At 41.0% G+C, this 22,333-nt stretch overlaps 1 protein-coding gene across 8 annotated transcripts in view; it reads left to right on the top strand.

Moving 5' to 3' along the window:
• The window catches only part of LDB2 (LIM domain binding 2), a 391,280-nt gene that overhangs the window by 308,232 nt on the left and 60,715 nt on the right, over positions 1–22,333 (top strand). For all 8 annotated transcript variants that reach the window (XM_061192122.1, XM_061192120.1, XM_061192121.1 and 5 more), the window contains exons 3-5: positions 2,596–2,768; positions 9,547–9,669; positions 12,359–12,442. In XM_061192122.1, coding sequence (XP_061048105.1) covers positions 2,596–2,768; positions 9,547–9,669; positions 12,359–12,442 — 380 coding nt within the window. The remainder of the gene's footprint in view (positions 1–2,595; positions 2,769–9,546; positions 9,670–12,358; positions 12,443–22,333) is intronic.

Here is a 22,333-nt window from a genome sequence, read left to right as displayed (position 1 = left end):
GGCAGCTCATTTGGGGCTCAAGGATCCACTTCCAAAATGGTTTCACTCATGCAAGCTGGTGCTGGCTGTTGGCTGGATGCTCAGCTGGGGTTGTTGTCTGGAAAACACAGTTCCCCTTCATGTGGCTGCTCCACATGGCTAGGTTGGGCGTCTCACGGGATAGCAATTTTAGAGTAGTTGGACTTTGTACATAGCAACGGGTTTTTTCCCCCAAGCACAAAGTGGAAGCTTCTAGGCCTTCTTAAGTTTTGGCCCCAATAGACACAAGGTCACTTGCACTACATTCTGTTAAATAAAGCAGATCACAGGGCCCAGTCCAGATTTGAAAAGAGGAGACTACATACACAAGATCATGAATTCCATTGTTGTGGTTGGTTGGGGCCATCAGAGTAGCAGTCTACCACAGTGGATAACAGAGCTTTGTGAGTGATGGTCCAAGTAAGACCATCCGTTTCCAAAAACATGGTACAGGCAGTCCCACAAAGGAAACAGGACTGAAAACAAACCTCAGTTATCCATAACAATCATTTCCCTCAGTGCTAGAAAGTACTCCATGAAGCAAAGCTGAATTTCCCTCTACGTCTATTGACTATACAGCTTGTACATTTCCTGGAGTTGGAGACGTGATTAAAAATTTAAAGTTAAGGAATTACGAACTTTTTTCCCATTTGATTTTTCTTAAACTATGAATGAAAATAATGATATCATAGAGCAAACACTACTAAAAAGAAATTAAATTGTGCAAGATTCATGAATAAACTATAATGTAGGCTAATCCAATGATGTTTATTTGCAATAACCTTTTTAATGTGACAATTTCTTGGATATTATAGTAAAATATTTTCACCCTACATCTATATTTTTATGGTTTGTGTTTATTTTCCACAGTATAGATCCCAAAATGTCAAATTACTAGAGCTGATTTATGGTAATTAGTTTTAAGTTAGAATATTTGAAATGCATTTAATTAATTTTAGCTGTTTAGCAAAGTACAATAAGGTTTTTCGCATTAACAAAGTTTTCTTTATAATATATCAGCTATGCATATGTTTAAGGATATGATGGACTCAGATTACTCTTATTTGAATTTTATATTTAGCAAATAAACATGCACTGTTGGGGATTAGGCAGTGTTTAGAAAATGTATGTATAAGGATTATTTAGGATGAAATTGCCAAAGATCCTGGAATATTTAGCACACACTTGTTGATTGATTTCACTGCAGTAAATATGAAGCAATAACATCTATATAAATTATTCAGAGACTAGTCATCCACATCGGGATTCTTTAGAGATCACTTCAGAAAACAGTTTGGCAGGGTATTCTTTTTATAGTTTTTTTTTTTTTTTTAAATCCATGTACAAAAGAGATATAGATCCATACAAAATGGATAAATACTGATGCTTTTAAAATGAAATTAAACATTCAAGTGAAAATTGCATGATTTTTCCTACTAAAGCTCTCTTTGGTAATTTATTTAAGTATGATTTTTGTCTTTCAGGAAGCCTTATATAGTGAACGTAAGAGATTTATTAAAAACCTTCAATCGCTTGAGAGTGCTTTAGTACTTTGCCTCAAAATCTGCACATAGGCAAAATTCCTGATATTATGAGTTGGGATTTTCAGTGTAAGAGGATTTAAAATCTCTGCTAAAGCAGGGGCTTGTTAGCTGTTTCTAAGCGTCATATATCAGAGGGACCCAGCTACTTACCAATCGCTCAAACTAAAATGGGGCAGGACAGGACACGTGGAATGAAAGAGACCAATTTAGACCAAGTGGAAGGTATCAAGTTCTCTGAAAATGGCCCTTTTATTCTGGAAAGATATTTTATTCAACTCCAGAAGCAGAGAGAGTAATCAGTACTTACATAGGTATGGATCTCTTTGTACTTGCAGATACGGATCACTTTTTAAAGATTTCCCTTCATTAAAGCAATTGGAGACATGGTGCTGGAAAGTGTTTTAGTGGTTGGGTGTTTGCAGATTTGAAGTTAGAGACCCCAGTTATCTACTTATAAATCATGTGACTTGGAAACATTCCTAATAACTTTTTCTTTTGTAATAACCTTTTTGGGTCTCAGTCCCCGATTCTCTTGGGGTTGTGCTAAAGATCCAATGAGTGAAGGCCAAAATACTTCACATACCACAAAGCATTACATTATCAAAATTTATATTATTATGACTACTACTACCAATAATAAAACATGATTGGGTAACTGGTCTGCAAACAATCCACTGAAAAATCCAGGTGAATTGGATATGTTTTATTTTTTGAAAATATTTTAACTTAGAGAATACACATGAGGTCCAAAGTAGTCAGTACATTTGATCCCCCTTATGTTTAAAGTATTAACTCTTACATTACTGACTTTTGATGGACACCAAATCTGGAAAGATGACTGTATAAATTTTTCCTGAATATTAGGGATTTTATTTTATTAACTGTAACCCAGAAGGAACATGGTGGGTAATAAAGAGAAATTTGCCTCCTGGTATGATTTGTATCCAGTTGGAAGTTTGGCAATGGTGTGGGGCATATGGGACCACCTGGATATTTTTGTTAATGGTTTGTTTCTCTGTTGTTTCTCTCCCAGCTATCGGCAGGACCCTCATCCCCCGTTACTTTAGCACTGTGTTTGAAGGAGGAGTGACTGACCTGTATTACATCCTCAAACACTCAAAAGAATCCTACCACAACTCATCCATCACGGTCGACTGCGACCAGTGTGCGATGGTCACCCAGCACGGGAAGCCCATGTTTACCAAGGTACAGGGCGGGCTCGGCAACAAGCCTTGTTCTTCTTTGGGTGCATTGAAGCATAGTAATTATGGTTGTCTTCTGGAACCTTAACTTGACTTCTCACATCTCAGACGCTTTCAGCACTGTGAGGTCATCTTTTTTGTTTGTAACATGGCAAGACCCTATGGTGAACCCTGTTCTAAGGGGTGTGCATGTGATACAGATCCCAGGGAAGTCAAACATGATAGACCCTCAAGACTAAGAGAAGAGAGTTTTGGCTGCCTATCAAACTTAGGCTGCTAAATTAGAATTTTGGTGTTTTTTAAAAATTGAGATATAATTGACATTTAACAGTGTATTCGTTTTAAGTATACGAAATAATGATTCGATATATGTATATATTGTGAGATGATTACTACAGTAAGTTTAGTTAACATCCATCACTACACATAGTTACAATTCTTGTGATGAAGACTTTTAAGATCCACTCTCTTAGTATCTTTCAAATATATAATACTTGAAAGATACTAGGTATTTTTCACTATAGTCCATGATGTTGTATATTACATAGAATTTTGGTTTTTATACAAAGGGTCTTCTACAACTAAAAGAACACTGTCCTATTACTGTGCGGTCAGTATTTGTGTTTTGTTACTAAAATTAAACAATTTTTAAAGCTAAACTCAAATATTAACAAGCAGAGGAAAAAGATCAACAAACCACAACTCAACTAGCCATAATCTTTAAGGAACACAAAAACATAAAAATGTAAATGGAACACTATAGACAATCCCTTTATATCTTCTCCCAAGGAGAAAAATTAGTAAGAATAAATATTTAGTCAAAGAATCTGGCGAACGGAAGTCTATTTTAATGAACACTAGTTCATTGCATTTTGACTAAGATTCAATGTGAGACTAATTTGTAATATCAACGATAGCAGCTATCTCTTTTAGTTGAAACACAAATGACAACCCTCTCTTTATAGTTAAGAGAAGTTGAATTATCAGGGTTAATTGCAGAAGCCCAATTATAAACCTGAAGATGTGTTCGTTACTTATGTACCATTTTGCGAAAAGAGTAGCTATAAAATGTTTATTATTTAAAGTATTCTTTGATCATGGTGCGATTTAACCTTTCCGGTGCCCACGAGGGAGTAAAAAACCAAAGGAAATGCTTATAAGCAAAGGAAATGCTTATAAAATGCAAAAGCAAATCATTAAATGCCATTGATTTTATGGTATCTTGATTTTTGTCAATAGACATTTTAAATGTGGAAGAGGAGATGGGTTTTTCCCTTTCTTCCTTTTTAACAGTTGAGCAGAGAGGAAAGTTCCCACTGCATGTGGAAGGCCATGCTGGAAAGAGCGTTTTGCTGTGTGGAAAGGAATGATCACCTAGATGATGGTTTACTCTGTCTGTGGCTCACCTATTTTCGGAGATACAAAACATTTACATCACCTTGTGGATACCTGAGCCATTTCTAGCATGACAAAGCCTGAGCACTGCAGAGAAAGCCTTTTTCTGTTGCTTCATTACCGTTTGTGTAGGCTTATTGTTACTTTTAGGTCATTCAGGAAAAACACACCAATTCCTTATGCTTTCAAGGAAAAAAGAAATCCGTGATATGTAAATAAAACTTTCCCATAATGAAGGAGCTACTTCCAAAGACTGTAGCCGCTGAAAATAAAAATGCATGTTGAAATAGCGCTTTCATCTATTTCCTCAATTTCTTTCTTTCTCAGACCAAAACTTTTTCAGAAATGAGCACCGTCAGTTGTTCCGAAGATATAGTGCTGTACGTTCTGGACTGGTTTTAAATCAGAAAGAATCCAGTTCTTTCCATGACTTGATAAAGTGCTTTTTTCATTCAAATTAAGAAACTAAGGTTTTCCTCTGTTGCATTCTCCCCTATCCTGGAGCACTCCCCTCTCAGATGGTACTCACCTCCCAGACGGGACAATCTCCTGAACTCAGCTCTCTTGGTCTCAAGCTTTAATTATTTAGATCACCCATCTGACTCTACTCCACAGCAATACATTTGCCAGCTCTTGTAATGGATATTTCTATACTGTGGTGAAAAATATTCCTTTCTGGGAAATGTAGCTTAGCTGTGTGGACTTCGTCCAGATGCTAATTATGCACATTTATTTTTAGAAAATTCCAAAGCATTCATTTTTTTTTCTCTCTGTTTTTTTTTTTTTTTTTGCTCCTTGGTGATTATTATACTACCCAAAGAATCTTTCCAATTTTTCTTTTGTTCTTATATTAATTAAAAATAAGTCATCTTTATGTAATAAAATAATATGGCTATTTAGTAGAAAACAGGGGGCTAATGACATTTCAGCATCACAAAGTAAAATAGTTTGGAATTTTTTAAAGGGGAGCCTGCTATTAGTACAAGGCATCACTTAGCACATTATGTGAGGCACTATCGCATTGTTCTAATTTAGAATATCAATAAACTCTAATTCTCCAAATAGCATTTGACCCAGCATTTCTTAGTTGCTTTTATGAAAATGTGGTCAACTGGTGAATCAAAAATCAGCCACAATCCTAATCAACAGTAATATTTAATATTCCTCCAGACCATAGTGCATGTTTTGCAATTTCCTGATCCTAGGAACATTATAGATTATGGATAAATATGTAATTAGAGTTTTTAAACACACATTATGAAGCCTTTCTTTTCTGTATTCAATTTCGAATCAAACTGGAAACAAGGCTTAATAATCAGAAGAGCAGTCACCAAGGTTTTCAGAGTCAAAGACCCCTTGAATTGTATTTGAGGGTGTGAATTCTGGCAGATAGTGAAAGAACTCCTCTTTGGGGTACATGTTGGGTTATTTTGGGGGCTCACAAACTGGAACCATAATTACAGCCTTTACTGGACACCCTTATCACTTCTGTAAACATAGGTTTATGTTTTTTTCTGATCTCAATTATTTATTATGAAATTATTTACTACTGCAGAAAAGTACCATGGAAATACCAACCAGTTTTCCAATATGAATCCTCATTCATGTCTTTGACAGGTCATCATTCTTACCTTAGCCTGTACACCATGTTACCATGTTATACTCCAGGATTTATACATTTACGCTCTTATTCTGACTCTAACCAAATTACTATAATATCAATGATTGTATTGCTCTAATAAATGTATATATATATATATATGTATTGACATACGCATTTACATATGCAGCATCTCGAAGTAAAACACAATGAGCTTTTTGCAACGGTTAATCTAAAAGCACTAGTCCATGCATGCTGTTCAAAGCATAAAGGCCAAGAAAATTAAATGAACATCCCCACCTAAAAAGTACATTGTATTTCATAAAAGCTACATGAGAATCATTTTATTATACAACTACATGGTCAGTATTGCTTTACAATTAGTCAAAGAAAGAAAAGGGTTAAAGAGCTACCGGTTAGTTTGAGAAATGTTCTTTTTTAGTTCCCTTGTTCCTGGCCTAGTCTCAAGCTAGCACGTGATCCGCTGAACGCCTGCCAGCCTCTTTCTTGTTGATCCTCCGGAGACCATCTGTGCTGGGGGCATTGATTAGAGTGTGTCTGCTGGGATTACATCTTTTCTGTTGCCATGCCAACTAATCAGCTGATTTTGGTTACCACAGAAACAAAATGTCAGAGCTCACAGTACGGTAACATGAATTCAGCACAACAGAAAATGTTTTCTTAATTGGGGACCCTTTTGATTTTGGATTCCAAGTGAAAGGCAGCTTTTTTAAAAAAAGGCCAACTTTAGATAAAAGCTACATTAATTGTATTGATTACAAGGAATGCACAGAATTTTTCTGAAAAGAGAAAACATTAATTCGCCTTCATAAGTTATGCCCATTTTTTTTTACAATTTCCAAACAAGGAATATATACATATTTTTTTTTTTCTTAAGTGCCTCTATTCCATTTGCTGATTGTTGCATATAAAATAAATCACAAAGCCTTCAGTTTCCTTTAACCTCCATGATGGGGGCAGGGGTTGGAGAGACTGCATAGGGCTTGGGTGGAGGCTGTGGGTAGAATTACTTGGGGAAGATTAGCAGTGACCAAATTCTCTTCCATCTTTTCGTTCAAGGAAGTCAGTCATTTAATTTCCCTTAAAGAAAACACCCAACACAATCAACTTAGATTCAATTCTCAGGATTCCTCTTTTGCACATGCTATGCCTTGGATAAAGATGATTTCTTGGTTTTGGCTGAGAAAGGAGGAGTCCAAGGCTGTTGAGATGTTCCCTTTTGTAGGCCCATAGCAGTTTGGCTGCATGAAGAGTCCTCAGCTGGTTTGCTATGTCACAGTAAACAAAAAACACAGTTTAACTTGACCTTAGAGCTGCTCCAATTGAGTAATTCATCAGACGAACTCCATCCAGGCCTTCCCTTTATGAAATTCTATTCCAGTAGAAGTAAACCGAAACCACTCTCTGCTTGGGTTTATGGTTCATAAACACAAAACAAACAGATTAGATAATAAAAAAAGGATGACATTTAACTGGGCTAATATTTGTTTAAACAGCCAATAATCCCCCCTCTTTAAAAGAAAAGGATTGTAGCATCCAAATATCCCTTCCCTGTCCTGTATTGTCAATACATTTCTCTGTCAATGTCTGGCTGCAGTTACCTCCCCTTTGTGAAAGCCTCCACTGCAGGTGGCTTCTGTCATGTTAACACTCCAGGGGGAATTGCGTGTCTTAATCTCCATGCAACTCTTTTGAAAACCTTGGTAAATTAATTCCGATGCTGATGAGGCTCTAGAGGAGTGAGGTGGGGACGCTGAAGTCTTCCCCAATTTCACTGTGCTTGACTCTCATGGCAAAGTTGCCAAAAATGAGGCTCTGAAGACCACTCAGCCAAGGAGTTTTGGGGCAAAGAGCCCAATGCCTGAAATTACCCACAGATTCTGCTAATTGGCTCTGAGTTAGAGGTCTTCACCCAGATTATCAATAATTATCTGACAGTGCTTCTGAGACCTTTGATAAAATGAAGATGGCAGACGTTATTAGCATCTTTCTTAAGTGGTGCCCTATCAACACGTTACTAATTCTCCTGCACTGGTATTTCACTTGTTTAAAGAAAATATTACCTTAAATTAGAGAGACTAGAAATCACCTAACCCAGTGCCTAGGACATAGTTGGAACTCAATAAATGGTGGCTTTTTGTATTAAATTCCCAAAGAAGGAAGTGATTATTAATATTTCATAAAAGGTTGATATAAATTGCTAATTATCTTCATGGACTATAGTTTTAGAAATGATCATTTTCCCTATTCAGTTGATTGCTTTTTTTTTTTTTAATGTGTAGTGCAGTGATTTCCAAAGTTTTGTTCTTTTCTCAGTCTAAGAAATCTTTCTTCAAAAAGCCTTGATCAGAAGTCCAATATTTAAAACAGATAAAACTGAAGCTGTTCTGGTTGAGTCTAGAAAGTGAGTGGGAATCTCAGCATCCAGGTGGAGGCTAAGCTTTTCCCAGCAAAGCCCCTGAGACATTGCTCATAAACCCCCCAGGTCTCAGATAAGACATTATAACAACCCCTGGTCTAGGGTTCTGTGTTCTTTGGGTACATGTCTTTCATCTTTAAACTATCATTTACTGTCAGGTACAATACTAGGCAATCTATATACACAATTTCATTTAATATACTTTCCCAACAGTCCTACCTAAGGATATTATTATCCTCATTTTACAGATGAGGAAACTGAAACTTAAGGAATTTATTTGTTTTTCCCAAAGTTGCAAAATAAGTGGAAAATAGAGTCAGGATTCTATCCATTATTTTCTACTGCTTCTCTAAGGCAAACATGGGCTGAATAATGAACTGTAATTGTTTAATTACAACTGAACCAATATTATGCCTCCACTTCCTATCTTACATAGTTGAGATAGAATGAGTGCCATGAGACTACCCAGCATTTTCTTTCATTTCAAAGTCATTAACAGTGAAAAGAAAGGTAAATAAAATAAGAACTACATGCCAAAAATCATCTGACTTTCAAAAGAAGATAAAAATGCTACCCTGTCACTGATCACTCTATCAAGGAGTTTCTGAGCCTCAGAAACTCTGTCTCATTAATAATATATATTTTTCTTAAATTAATTTGGCTCCCCCAAAGCCTGGCCCTTTACGCAAGCAGAATTTGTCATGGCTGATAGGATGTGATTCAAGGAATATATTCTAAATGTGCCTCTATTTTCCACGTGTCACTAACTAATACCCACAGCCTTGGGTTAAGCGTTGCCCTCTGGCATTTCTCTTTGAAAATGAAAACTTTCTCTGGTTGGGCAACCTTGTAGTAACTCATACGTAAGCAGGAATACTTTTATTAGATACTTTCTCCCAGAGTAGCATAACCAAGATTAGAACAGAGTTCAAACTCCTATGGTAGAAGCATAATGAAAGTGGAGAAAAAAGGAGGTGAAAGAGTACCAATTTTGTGGGGGACACACTGTGTGCCAGGAGTTTTTGACATATCATTGCTATAAGATGGGTTTTGTCTGTATATTTACAAATGAAGAAATGGGGGCTCCTGGAGTTTCAGTAGTAACTAGTCGAGTTACCATTAGCTCATGGCTAGTGAGCAGCTGTGCTGTCTTTTGACCCCACTGATTACAGATCTCACACCTGTCTTGGTTCTCCTTGGATACATCACCTGTGTCACATTTTTGTCAAGATCCAGCACTGCCCAAGGGGAGTCAGGGAGACCACGCTGAGTGGCTGACCTGTGAGTTACAAAAATGTGGTGATCACAAAGTACCTAATCACTGAGTCTGTTGTTTGTTGCTTCCAGGTGTGTACAGAAGGCAGACTGATCTTGGAGTTCACCTTTGATGATCTCATGAGAATAAAAACATGGCACTTTACCATTAGACAATACAGAGAGTTAGTCCCAAGAAGCATTCTTGCCATGCATGTAAGTAACTTAATTTCTATTTTACTACCTTCCTTCATCCCCTCATTTTACTCAAAAAGGAGAAGCCCCGCTTTCTCACCGTGAAAGAACTCCCAGAGTTTTCACACTTTAGGTGATTAACTCTAAATTATGAGTTTTTCCCCCAACCATTTTCATCCACAGGCCCCTTTCCCCCTCCTTTGTTTCTGAGTTTGGTGCATTGTGAGCCTTTTTAAAAAATAATTTATTATTTTAAACTCCAAATTGAGGTTACCTCAATAAACAGTTTGCACTTTTCTTAAATTCCGTGCAGTCATTATCAAGCACTGCTCTGCCTGGGCTAATAAACCTGTTATGTATAAATGGGCAAAGGAATAGAACAAAGAGTAAGAGAAACAGTTTCCAGTTTTGATTAGAACCATCCGGCAAGACTTGGGGCTCAGATACCTCAGACCCGTGTCCATGCCCTTCCTAACCGCAGCGCTGGGAAGGAGCAGAACACCTGGGGTCCGCTTGGTTGCATTTGGCCATAAGTCACATCAAATTTATTGAGCACAAATGAGGTGCAAGGGTGGATTTGATGCCAATCTAGAGAGATTTTTAAAGGTAAGACTTGGTAGGAACTCGTCAGGTCAGTCCCTTAAGAAGGAGTCACATAGCATCAAATTAAATAAATCCCTCGTCCAGAAGGCGTGATGTAGCAGTTTCTGCGAAAATGTTTTGGAGCAAAATCAGACTGAATGAGCCTGATTTTTAAGACCCTGTACAATGAAAAGAGAATACAGTCACAGTAGTGAGCGTTTACTGGGTGTTTGATACGCAGGGCCTGTGCTAAGCATTTTGTACACCTTATATTTAGTCCCTACAGTAACTCGAAGAGGTGAATTGTTTATTACTCCTATTTTCGAAGTAAGGAAATGGAGGCTCAGATAGGTTTAATAAGTTGTCCAATGCTTTTCAGCCCAAAAGGGACAAAGCAAGATTTCGATTCAGCAGGTTCTGACTCTAACACCCAGGCTGAGAAGCTGTCTGTCTCGCCACTGTTCCTACCCAGGCTGTCTCCCCAGGCTTTTGTCCTCAACACCCTCCTACCATCTGGTTTGTCCAATCTCTACCCTTTCCGTCGACCCTGTGCTTTCTGCTGTACACTTGAGTGCTGGACACTCTCCTGCTACATTCTTTTTGCCCATCCATGCCCGAGTCCTCCTCAATTTTCAAAGCCCAGTTCACATCTTCCACTCTCCTGAAGCAGTCTGGAATAGCCATACTTATTAGTCTCAAAATAGACAGAGAAGCAGCATCGTAGAGTAGTGGTCAGGAGCCTGGGCCTGAGAACACACGGGTTTGAATCCCTGTTCCTGTGTGACCTTGGGCAAGTGACATGACATCGCTGTTATTCCAGTCCCTCATCTATAAAATGGGTATAGTAATAGAGCCTGCCTCAGAGGATTGGTTTGAAAATTAAGAGTTAATGCACATAAGCACTTAGGCCAGTGCCTGGCACATAGTAGGACCTCTGCAAGTATTGGTGATTGGCTATCAGCAACAATGGCCATGACGAAAGCAAAAATATCCTTCCATGGGTTTATTATCATCCTGTCTTCCAACTGCAATGTGAGCTCCTTGAGGTCGACCACAACTATTTGATGCGTCGCTATAGAACCAGCTCTTCCTGGAACCTGGAAGGGGTTCAATAAATACCAGCTCCACATCCACAAAGGATCCCCTTTCCAGAAATTGGCATGAAAAGTGACAAGCTCTGACTGTTTCTCCTACATTTTATTTATATACACAAAGCCAGTTGGTTGTATCACTGTGAGGAAAATTAAAGTAAAAAAAAAGAATAAATTAAGGTGTTGGTATAACCTAGATGGTCTCATGAATGCAGATGTGGAGACAAAGGGATGTTTACTTAAGACTTCCTCTGTTTAGCAACAGTTTATATCAATTTAAAAAGAAGGAAAGACAAACAGAAAGAAAGAGCATCAACTAAGAGACACTTTACAATGGAATCCAGAAAGAATTTTCATTTTTTTCTGGTCAAACTGAACATTGGGGGTGGCCCGCTGAACATTGGGGGTGGCCCGCAACACATTACATCTTTTTTTTCTGTGGCTGATACTTTGGAAAATATTATGCATACCCTTGAAGTCCTGCAGGATGAAAATTGTTGAGGACATCTATTTCTAGCCTCCTCTTAATGGGGAGGAGAATTTTTTAATATATGTGTATATTTCATGGCAGTTGCAAAGTTTTCACATTTAGTCCTGACTCCCAGCTGTTAAAAACAACACTGTCACAACACGCAGCAAAGGCCAGTCCTAAAGCATGGCTCTGCCAAATCCAGACCACACCTTCCCTCGGGGCAAGGGGATTGGCAGTGCCAGGGACCTTGGAGGTGTCCTGGCTGGACTTAATGACCCTCCTCCTGAAGGCACAGGGCCTCTCACAGAGGAAGTAAAGTCATTTCTCCCATCTGACTCAGTTTGATTCTCCCTGGCAATGGGTCTTGCACCACTGATCCAAAAGTGTCCTTAAGTGTTATATGCAAGTGTCTTCAAAATGTAGATTAAATTATCTCCAGCAGCCTGCCCCTCTGAGAAAAATTGACAAGATGCAGATTGTATTTCTCAGCAGCTGTAGCACAGTTGAGGTACCACAGATGGTACCATCTTACAGGGATAAAATATATGATTTTTTTCCTGTTTAGGCACAAGATCCTCAGGTCCTGGATCAGCTGTCCAAAAACATCACCAGGATGGGGCTGACAAATTTCACCCTCAACTACCTCAGGGTAAGACCAATGGGTTGGTTATATTTCCTGTTGAGTTTGAATTTAGAGGTTTATATGTATCTTGAGCCAAGGAATTAAAATGAGGTAATATAGCACAATACGTATATCTTTTCAAATTTATTTTATTCAAGTATAGTTGACTTACAATGTTGTGTTAATTTCTACTGTACAGCAAAGTGATTCAGTTATACATATATATACATTCTTTTTCATATTCTTTTCCATTATGGTTTATCACAGGATATTGAATATAGTTCCCCAAGCTGTACAGTAGGACCTTGTTGTTTATCCATCCTATATATAATAGTTTGCATCTGCTAACCCCAAACTCCCAATCCACCCCTCCCCCACCCTTGGTAACCACAAGTCTGTTCTCTATGTCTGTGCGTCTGTTTCTGTTTTGTAGAAACAGAAAATTCATTTATGTCATAGTTTAGATTTCACATATAAGTGATATCATATGGTATTTGTCTTTTTCTGACTTACTTCACTTAGTATGATAATCTCTAGTTCCATCCATGTTGCTGCAAATGACATTATTTCATTCTTTTTTATGGCTGAGTAATATTCCATTGCATGCATGTACCGCATCAACATTTGCAGATGTTGATGGACATTTAGGATGTTTCCTTGTCTTGACAATTGTGAATAGTAGCACAATATGTATGTCTTCTACCACAGTGTGTGTGTGTGTGTGTGTCTGTGTGTGTGTGTTTGTGATCAACAGACGATTGGGTTTAATTAACAAAAAGCATCAAACCTAGAATTTGTCAGTGTTGAGCTTCTTCTCTATGTTTGTATGACTCCTGGAATAAATTATTCAAAGGCTAGCAATGTCTCTTCCATAAAATGCTTTGGCACTATGTCCCTTCTGATTGTGTCAAGTTTCCAATGTGCTTCTGTTGAGTTCACAGCCTCTGCGTCTGTACTCAGGGACCAGTCACCTATGAGGAGGCTCAGTGTGACCTCCAGAGAGAGTCCCTTGAAGAAATTCACCTCGGTGCTATAACACAGACATTTATTTCTAAGGCTACTTAGGGACTCTCTGTGTAACATGTAACAGATTTTCTGGTTTGGATATAAAGCGAATTTTTATTTAAAAAAAATTAAATGTTAGGCAAAACTCTCTGCCCACATAACGCTTACAGCCTCCGTATTTAGTCTAACAGGGTAAAATATATCACACTGGTTTTTAGTGTGGAATGGCAGTCATCACATTGCAAATAGAGGATATGGTTTCCTTCATAAAGCAAGCATTGTCTTCCAGAGTCAACACGAAGACAGTGGCCACAGTCCACATTCCTTTGCCTCTGAGTTGCTGGCTTCCTTCACCACCATGATGTAGCAGACCACTTCTCCAAGGCCCGACCCCATCATAATGTTTATGCTATTGTTTCTTTATCCTTAAGTGCAGGTTTGTGAATTTTGTTTTGTATTCACAATCCTCTAAGTACAATCATGTTTGCATACATTGAAATGCTGAAATGTCCTGGCCGGACTTCCTCCTCTGTAAATGAAGAATAATTTGGACAAATGTTTCTAAGTCATGCCCTCACTGCAATGTGCCAGGCACTGGGCAAGACGCTGAAGATTCAAAGACAAAAGTCGTTGCACCTGTTATCAAGAAACGTCCTCCTATGAGAGTCAGACCCATAAAGACAGAACATTATATGCAAAATGGTGAATACCATGATAGAAGTTTCCAGATGAAATTATGGGAGTACAAGATAGACATCTCAGAAGAATCAGTCAGAGAAGGCTTCATGGAAGAGATAATGCCTGTGTAGTGTGTGAAAGAATGAATAAAGTTAAACCAGAGAAAGGAGGAGGAAGGACATTTCCATCAGAGGGAGCAGAAGTTAGGGGTTGGAATTCCAAGCAGTCTGTTGATGCTGGGACATGAAGGGAGTAGCCAGGAGAAATGGGAGAGAGAGTTAGTTGGGAGCCAGGTCTTGGAGCAACTGGCTGCCTGGGCTACTGGGCCAGGAGCCTCTGAAAAGATTAAACATGAGGATGGCAGTGTCCCCTTCTTGGGTGTGCAAGAAGAGTCTCTTTCTATTCAGTTTAGATGCCCCAGAGCCAAATCCAGACATTGCAAAAGCCAGAGTCAGCTTCACTTCCCACCACCTCACCCCCAGCATGCCCGCCATTTTGGCAGCCCTGAGCCAGGTCGTTCTCCACTAAACAGCCCCCTGGTTCCTGCTCAGAGGAAAACCAGCGTCTGCCCAGGAGGGTGGATCCAGAGGGGAGTGCTCCCAGCCAAGGCAGCCGAAGCTATGTTCTCCTAAACCTCCAGGCTCTGCATTAAGAACTGCTCCCCCGTGGGGCTCCTGGCACAGTGGGAGTGGGTAGCAAGGTCTGGGCAAGTGAGGGTCTGCAGTGCCGTTCCAGCCACAGGAATTCAGAAGGATGCCCTACACTGCTGGGCATTTCTTCTTGTCAGGAACCAGGAGAGATTTAGTTTAAACCATCTGAACATGCCTCTCCTTAGGCGGATCAAGAATTTCCACACTACGTACCCTCAGCTGACCTCACATAGGAATCTGGGACTTTGGAGTCTATCCTAGACTTGGTCGCTAACTCTCTGCTGAGATCTTGGACAGATCCTTTATTACATCTTTTAGCTGCATTTAACACAGAGAAATAAAGGCTGAATTTCCCTCCTCCCTACCTGCCCCCCGCCCCCAGTTGCTCTTATTGTCATCAGTAAAACTGTGGCCTTCACCCTGGGGTCACCAAGGTCCACTGGTCCCCACATCTGCAGTTCTCTGCTTCCAGCCCACGAAGAGTGAGGACATCACACCTGCAGAGGGGAAATGACACAGGGAACCGTGTATGGTTTGGGGCAATAGAGAGTAGCATTTCCAAGGCTACCATCTGAAGTAGCGCTAGCTGCAGGCTCTGTTGTATGTACACGTCCTGATGTAGCTGGACTTCACAACGGCCCACGTGCACCAGTACCTTCCCCACAAGAGAGCTGGCACAGATGGTGTAAGTCAAGTCAGTCACCCAGCTTCAAACCCCCAAATGGCAGAACCAGGACTTGAACTCTAGAATCTATGTGTTTCATGGCAAAACTGCTGCCTTTCTAGTAAGAAAGTAGAATGATAGTTTTTTTTAAATTTTTGTATTGAAGTATAGTTGATTTACAAAGTGTTAGTTTCAGGTGTACAGCAAAGTGATTCATATATATATGCACACATATATATTCTTTTTCAGATTCTTGTTTATAGATTATTACAAGATATTGAATATAGTTCCCTGTGATATACAGTAGGTCCTTGTTGTTTATCTATTTTATATACAATAGTGTGGATCTGTTAATCCCAAACTTCTAATTTATCCCTCCCCCACTTCCCCTTTGGTAACCATAAGTTTGTTTTCTATGTCTGGGAATCTGTTTCTGTTTTGTAAATAAGTTCATTTGTACCATTTTTTTAGATTCCACAAATAAGTGACATCCTGTGATATTTGTCTTTCTCTGCTTGACTTACTTCACTTACTATGATAATCTCTAGGTCCATCCATGGTGCTGCAAATGGCACTATTTCATAGAATGATGATATTGATAGGAATTGGGTCGTGTCTTTCCTGCCTTGACCGGAGAGTCAGCGTCTCTCACTGGGTCCTTAACCTACTTCGCCAAAAGTAGTATCAGCTCCTGGTACAGTTTAATGGGAGGATTAAGTAAGACAATCCACGTAAAGGGCTTAGCCCAGAGCCTGGGGCAGAAAGTACCCAGTTAGTGTTCACTGTCATATTTATTGAGCACCTGCTGGGTGTCCATCATTGTTCTTCATACTGGAACCACTTAGAGCAACATGGCATCTGGCTCTCTTCTGTCACCCTGGTCCTCCCAACACTACTTGATTTCCCCGGCTCGTGCATCCTGGTTCAGTGGCCATTTGCCTTTCTTGCCTCCACTCACTCCATCACTTACTCATCTATTGATTGCTTCAGGACACTTACTGAGCTCGTTCTGTCTTCCTGGCTGTGTGCCAGATGCTGGGCCTTCATCGTGGAGACGTGGCCTCCTTCCTAGGGTGGTGCTCACAGGCTGATGGACAAGGCCGGCGGGGTGAGGTAGGCTACAGCTCCAGTGAGGCGTGCTGACATGGAGGGATGTGCAAGGCCCGTGAGAGCCCAGGGAAGGACCCATGGGTCTCGGGAAGACGGTCAGGATAGAAGCCAACCTCCCATCAGCAACCCCTCCGGGCAGCTGTGAGCCACTTGGCAAATCATGGCTGAGCAGATTTTCAAACTCAGAATCCAAATCCAGGACACACGGGCTTCCATGATGAGACCTGGCCTGGTCAGTGGTCGCTAAGAAGGAGAAACAAAAGTTATTTCTTCATTTTAGAACCAGAATCTAAGATTTCCCTGGTGCTCTTATCACCTACTTTTGTAAGACAGTTGAGCAGTCAGAAAAACCATTTATTTATAAAACTGCTTTAAAACCTGGAGCTCCCCCATGCTTCTGAGGAACTTAGCCTTTGTCTCAAGCCTCAGAAAGTCAGGTGAAGTGTCGTTTAAATAGAGTTAATGAGGAACTTCAATAACTATGCCCAGTAACTGAAGAAGAGGTCAGACATTTTATGTTGACAAATATTAATGCAAGGCCTTCTAAATCAGTAGAGGAATTTTAAGAATCAATGTGTCCTGCTTTGGAAAGGAGGAATGGAGATTTTAAATACTCCAGACATCTGAAATTTCAATAAACTTTGCCTTTCATGAAACAAAATTAAGCAATACAGAAGGTAAGCAATTATAATCACCTACCTTCGCCAGAACAAGTTCATTTATTCCCAAGAAATTCCAAATCACTCTCAGGGCAGCCTGCCTTCAGGGAATGTGCAAAGCCCACCAAGGTGACTCCCCTGTTTGGAGGAAGGAGGCTGCGAAGCACAGCAGCCCAGCTCCAGAGCTTGTGAACACAGATGATGATGCTGGTGCGTGGGCAGCACTCTGCTGGGGACTCTGGTGACCTAATGCTTTTGAAGTGACCACAGAACAGCCGTTGTCATTTGATTTGAGTTGTCAAACTGCCTGTGTTCCCTCGGGCACATCCCAGCACATCAAGGTCAGAGGTGCACGGTGCTTGGAGGCCAATGGCTGGTTCGCTGGTCCCCGAGGAGCAGAGGCTGGAGGTGGCCGAGCAGAGATGATGCCCTGACCAGGCGTGGCCTCACTTCCTCTGGAGGCCGCCTCGGTGACCTCTGGGAGGCCAGGGCTTACTGACCGAGTGTCCCTGTGGTAGTTATCTGGGCTGGGGCTGGGGCTGGGGCTGGGGACGGATCTACAGAGTGAGTGGCTGTTAGGCATCCCGGAAACCGGCTAGTGTGTTTCACAAAACGTGCCCACCGTCTCCTGGAGAGGGAGTCATTTCCTAACGTGGGTGTGATGGTGCCCCTCAATCAGTGCATGCTGGTGAGGGAACGAGAGAGGGGAGGAGGAGGTGGGATTTCAGGAATGTGCCCTTTACCATGTTTGCTGGACACAGCAGTAGGCCCTGCTGTCCCTGGTATTCCTTGAAGAGGCCACAGGAAGGCCGGGTGCCCTTGGAGAGGCATCGGGGCAAGTCCAAGTCAATGAGACCTGCCCGTGGCGCCTCTTCAGCTCCCCCCAGATCCCCTTCGCCCATTATTCACTGTTCATTCCACAAGCATCTCTAAGACACCACTCTTGTGCCAGGTCTCCAACACCCTTAAGGAGATCACTGCCTGGTAGGGGAGAAAGAAAAAAAATGTGCTGGGAGAGAAATCTGTCCAGGTACAGTGATGCACATAATGCTAGCTAACGTCACTGAGCACTTCCTGTGTGCCAGGCATGCAGCTGTGCTCTGTGCAGGGAGTCTTTTTTTAATACAACAACTTTACGGGACTCCTGTTAGTCCTATTTTGCAGATGAGGAAACTGAGGCACAGGGAGGTAACTTCCCAAAGTCACAGAGCCGGTGAGTGGCAGAGAAGGGATTTAAACCCGCAGTCTGACTCCAGGTACAAAGGATGGAGAAGTTGTTGGACAGCGGGTGTGGAAGGTATAAGTCTTCAAGGAGGAACTGGCCCTTGAATTGATTCTGAAAGATGAGTAGATGGTCCCAGGCAGACAAGACAGAGGGTCAGCCATGAGCAGTGTCAGAGAAGGATGCAGAAAGCTGGGGGGCTGGGGGAACACTAGACAGTTCCACACGGCTGGAGTGTAACTTTTAAGTTTGTTTAAGGAGTTTGGGTCCAAAATGTACAGCTTAGCTGAGTGGTATAGTTCTAGAGAAAGTTTTGTCCTGGGAAGAGCACGGCATGGTCCAGGGAAGCATCTCATGCTGAGTCCTGGGCTAAGGGGTCAGACAAACAAGAGGATGTGTCAGAGGACAGCCACTTGCTAGCTTTGTGACCCTGGGAAAGTTACTTGACCTTTCTGAGCCTGTTTTCTTATCTGGGAAATGGGATGTAACACCGCCCTCGCTGGATTCCAGTGAGATAAATTCATGTGGCGCTCCCTTGTCTTTGCCAAGTGCACTCTCGTAAAGGTCTCTGGTCCTTTCTCCTGGGTAGAGTCGAGTCTTTCAGGTCTCTGGTCCTATCTCTTGGGTGGAATCAAGTCATTCACTGGATTCCCCTGTATTCAGAGTTATGAGAAGAGCTCTCATGGGTCAACACACCCAGGAGTCTCATCCGTCTTTAATTCTCGACTTTCATTTCATCAAAGTGAAAGCCCTTTCTAACTCAGGGTTTGAAACTGCCATCATTTCAAATTTCTCATATGCAGTTCTTATATGTGAATGTTTACTGTATGCAGAAACTGTTTTCTTTAAATAGGTTTAAAGAATAAGACTTTAAAATTGAAAATGAAGTAATTGACATCTGTTCCATTTCCTATCCCATAGAAAGAATGAGGGTTGGTAATGCAGAAACCCCGTTGGTAAGCATTTAAAGGAAACCGCCACAAACCTCTGGCTTGGCCATGAATGGATTGTACCATTTTCATTCATCTCCCATCAACAGTAGCGTGGACAATCCTTGCCCACTGGATACTGTAGGGACAACACTTCTTTATACCTTGAAGGTTTGGGGTAATTTGGCTTTGTTTTTAAATTTTAAGTCAATCATCTAACCAAGAGATTTTTGGGGTGGCATCTACTATGTTCCAGGCTCAAAAGGGACAGGGCCAGGGTGTTTATAAGAATGGATAAGGCACATTCCCTTTTGCGGGGAGTTGAAGACACTGTTATAAGTAGGTCTGCTTCCACTTCACATTGTCCAGCCTCAGCTGGGGACCTCAGGTCATCCCAGAGCGTTCCTTCTCTCCTAAGAGCCTGAGGATACCCATCCTTGTTGGTCTCAGCAGATGACTCAACTTGGACTTGTTTACAGTTTCTAGTGCCCTCGTCAAGTGCTCTGCTTCTGACTTTGGCACTCTAGGCCCTCCGTGATGGGGCCTCTGCTGCTTCCCGGCCTCGTCCCACATCCCTTCCCCATCTCACATATCATCCTGTAGCCACACAGACCACCTGCACTTCCCCGAACTCATCATGCCCTGTTGCTTCCATGCCTTGGCACAGCATGGCTCACTGCCTGCAACACTGTTCCTACCCTTCCCTTCCATCCAGTTTTCCCAGGCTAGCTCCTCCTCATCCTTCAGGACTCATCGTCCTTCACCTTCTCTGAGAATCTCTCTCTGACTCTCAGCGGGAGCAGCTGCCCCTCCCCTGTGCCCCTGGTGCTCTGCACACACGATCTCCTGCTTACCTCTTGGTAGGTCCTGCATAAGAGTTGTCACTCCACGCATCTGTCTCCTGTGCTAGACTCAGAGCAACATAAGGTCAGATTATCTTGTATTTCTAGGGCCTCACAAGGTCTAGATCACGATAAGCACCCAGTAAATGCCTCTTGAATGGATGGTTGGTGGATGAGAGCTTGGTAAATGGAAGACTAGATTTTGAATGAAATACACACACAAAAAGTAATAGAACTCGGATGAATTCACCTGCCCTACAGTATTTTTTTAAAAAATGTGTGATTCATTTTCAAAGTCACTACCTAGAACTTCACCATGAAATCTAAAGAGAAGTAGAGTTGAATGCATCAAGGAAATGAAAGAAACATGGCATGGGGCCTCCAGATCGCTCTAGTGTGCAAAATTCCCACTTAAAATACTCAGGCTTCCCAATGTCAAATTTTTATTCTAATACCACTACTTCTACTTGCTCTGAATCAGCATTTAATTTTTACTCTAAGTGCCATTGTGCCCTTCTCATTATTTTGGAAATGTGTTCTTTCAGATCTCGAGGACACATTTCTTAATGGGAGATTATTTTTGCCTATTTTCTTTGACCAGCTTTTCCTGATGCTTGGATACACAAACTTTTTTTAAGCATTATGTTTAACGCAACTTTAAAACGTCTTATTATCCTGTATCCCCGCCAAAAGATATTTTCTTTGTGTTTCCTCTTACTCTTTATCCATCTAATATGCATAATTTCTGCATAAATGTAATCAGTGTACATACAATTTCTTAATGTTATTTGGTAAACACTTTTGCGTGTTTCTACATAGTTATCATATTAGCCATTTATCATTTATCACCCTGCAAATATTCCAGGGTGGGGCTAACCAAACCGTTTCTCTAAATGTCGAGCGCTGAAGTCATATTCAAGTTGTTGCTGTCATTAATACCATTCCTCTAAGTGCCCTTGCCGTGTCCTGCTCTCAGCGGTGTTCTCTGCAGAGGCGGAGCTGTGGAGGCCATGTGGGTAAGAAAAGCAAATGTGCTTCAGATTCAGAGAAATGTGGGTTCAGATGCTAACCCCCCTACGACCCATAACAGCCTTGAACTAGTCGTTTAAATTCTCTGAATCCCACTTTCTTCATCTGAATATCAGGAAGAATAATGTCGCACAGGTTGGCACGAATTACATTTTATAAGATTAGATGAGTTACAAAGTAAAAGAGCCTGGCACACAGGAGAAGCATAATAGACACTAGTCCCCTCCTGTGCTGTCCAGAGCAGTGGATCAGGGCTCCAGTTTCACTTTTGCCACTTTCTCCTTCTATGATATTGATTAACTGCCTTAATTTCTTGGAGCCCCAGTTTTCTCATGCATGAGTGATTACGTACATTGTGAATCACAAGAACTGAATCTCAGTCAAGAGTTAAAACGATCATGCATGTGAAGAGCACATGTAACTTGAAATGACTTCACCAGGAAGCCAAGTAAGTCTCATTCCATTTATCAACTCCTATACGTTGGTCATGGCCTTGAATTCTACACTGAGTTTCTGAAGCCAGATGATAGATCAGAAAAAAAGAGAAGTGATAAATGAATGACATCTGCCGAGGAGGGTGGCAGGAGGGAGTCTGAGGCATGTGCCATATATTTGGAACCCCCTTTCCAATACAAAGTATAATCATTGTCACTGGGTATTTTCAATACGATTTATAACCTTTTGTTGTTGTGATTGTTAAATAAATCTACCCCTTCAAAAAAGCAGTGTCCTCAACTGGGAGTGAAAGCACTGAGTTTTCATGGGAATGTTTTTTGATCCCTATACCTTTAATTTCCCAAACGAATGAAAATTTTTGTTGTTGTGATTGGTACATTCTAAAGAACATTGGTCCCTGCATGTAGCTTCTACAGATAGCAAAAGAGTATTGTCCAATGCCTGGAAGAACTGAGCAATTAGCTTTGGAAAATGACCCTCAACAGAATGACATGACGTGACCTCTTGGAGTGGCCGTGGCTGGAGTGAGCGTTTTGAATCGTGCCAAGGTTTTTTTTTGTTTGTTTTTTATTTTTATGAGGCTTGACTGCCAGCCAGCATATTTTCCTTGGTTTTATGACACGAGAAAGGATTACAGTCCAACCCCCTTTCCCATCTAAATGCCAAGCCAAGCC

This window comes from Eubalaena glacialis, chromosome 5 (assembly GCF_028564815.1).
Source record: "Eubalaena glacialis isolate mEubGla1 chromosome 5, mEubGla1.1.hap2.+ XY, whole genome shotgun sequence".
Lineage (NCBI taxonomy): Eukaryota > Metazoa > Chordata > Mammalia > Artiodactyla > Balaenidae > Eubalaena > Eubalaena glacialis.
This window is presented reverse-complemented; position numbering and strand designations above follow the sequence as displayed.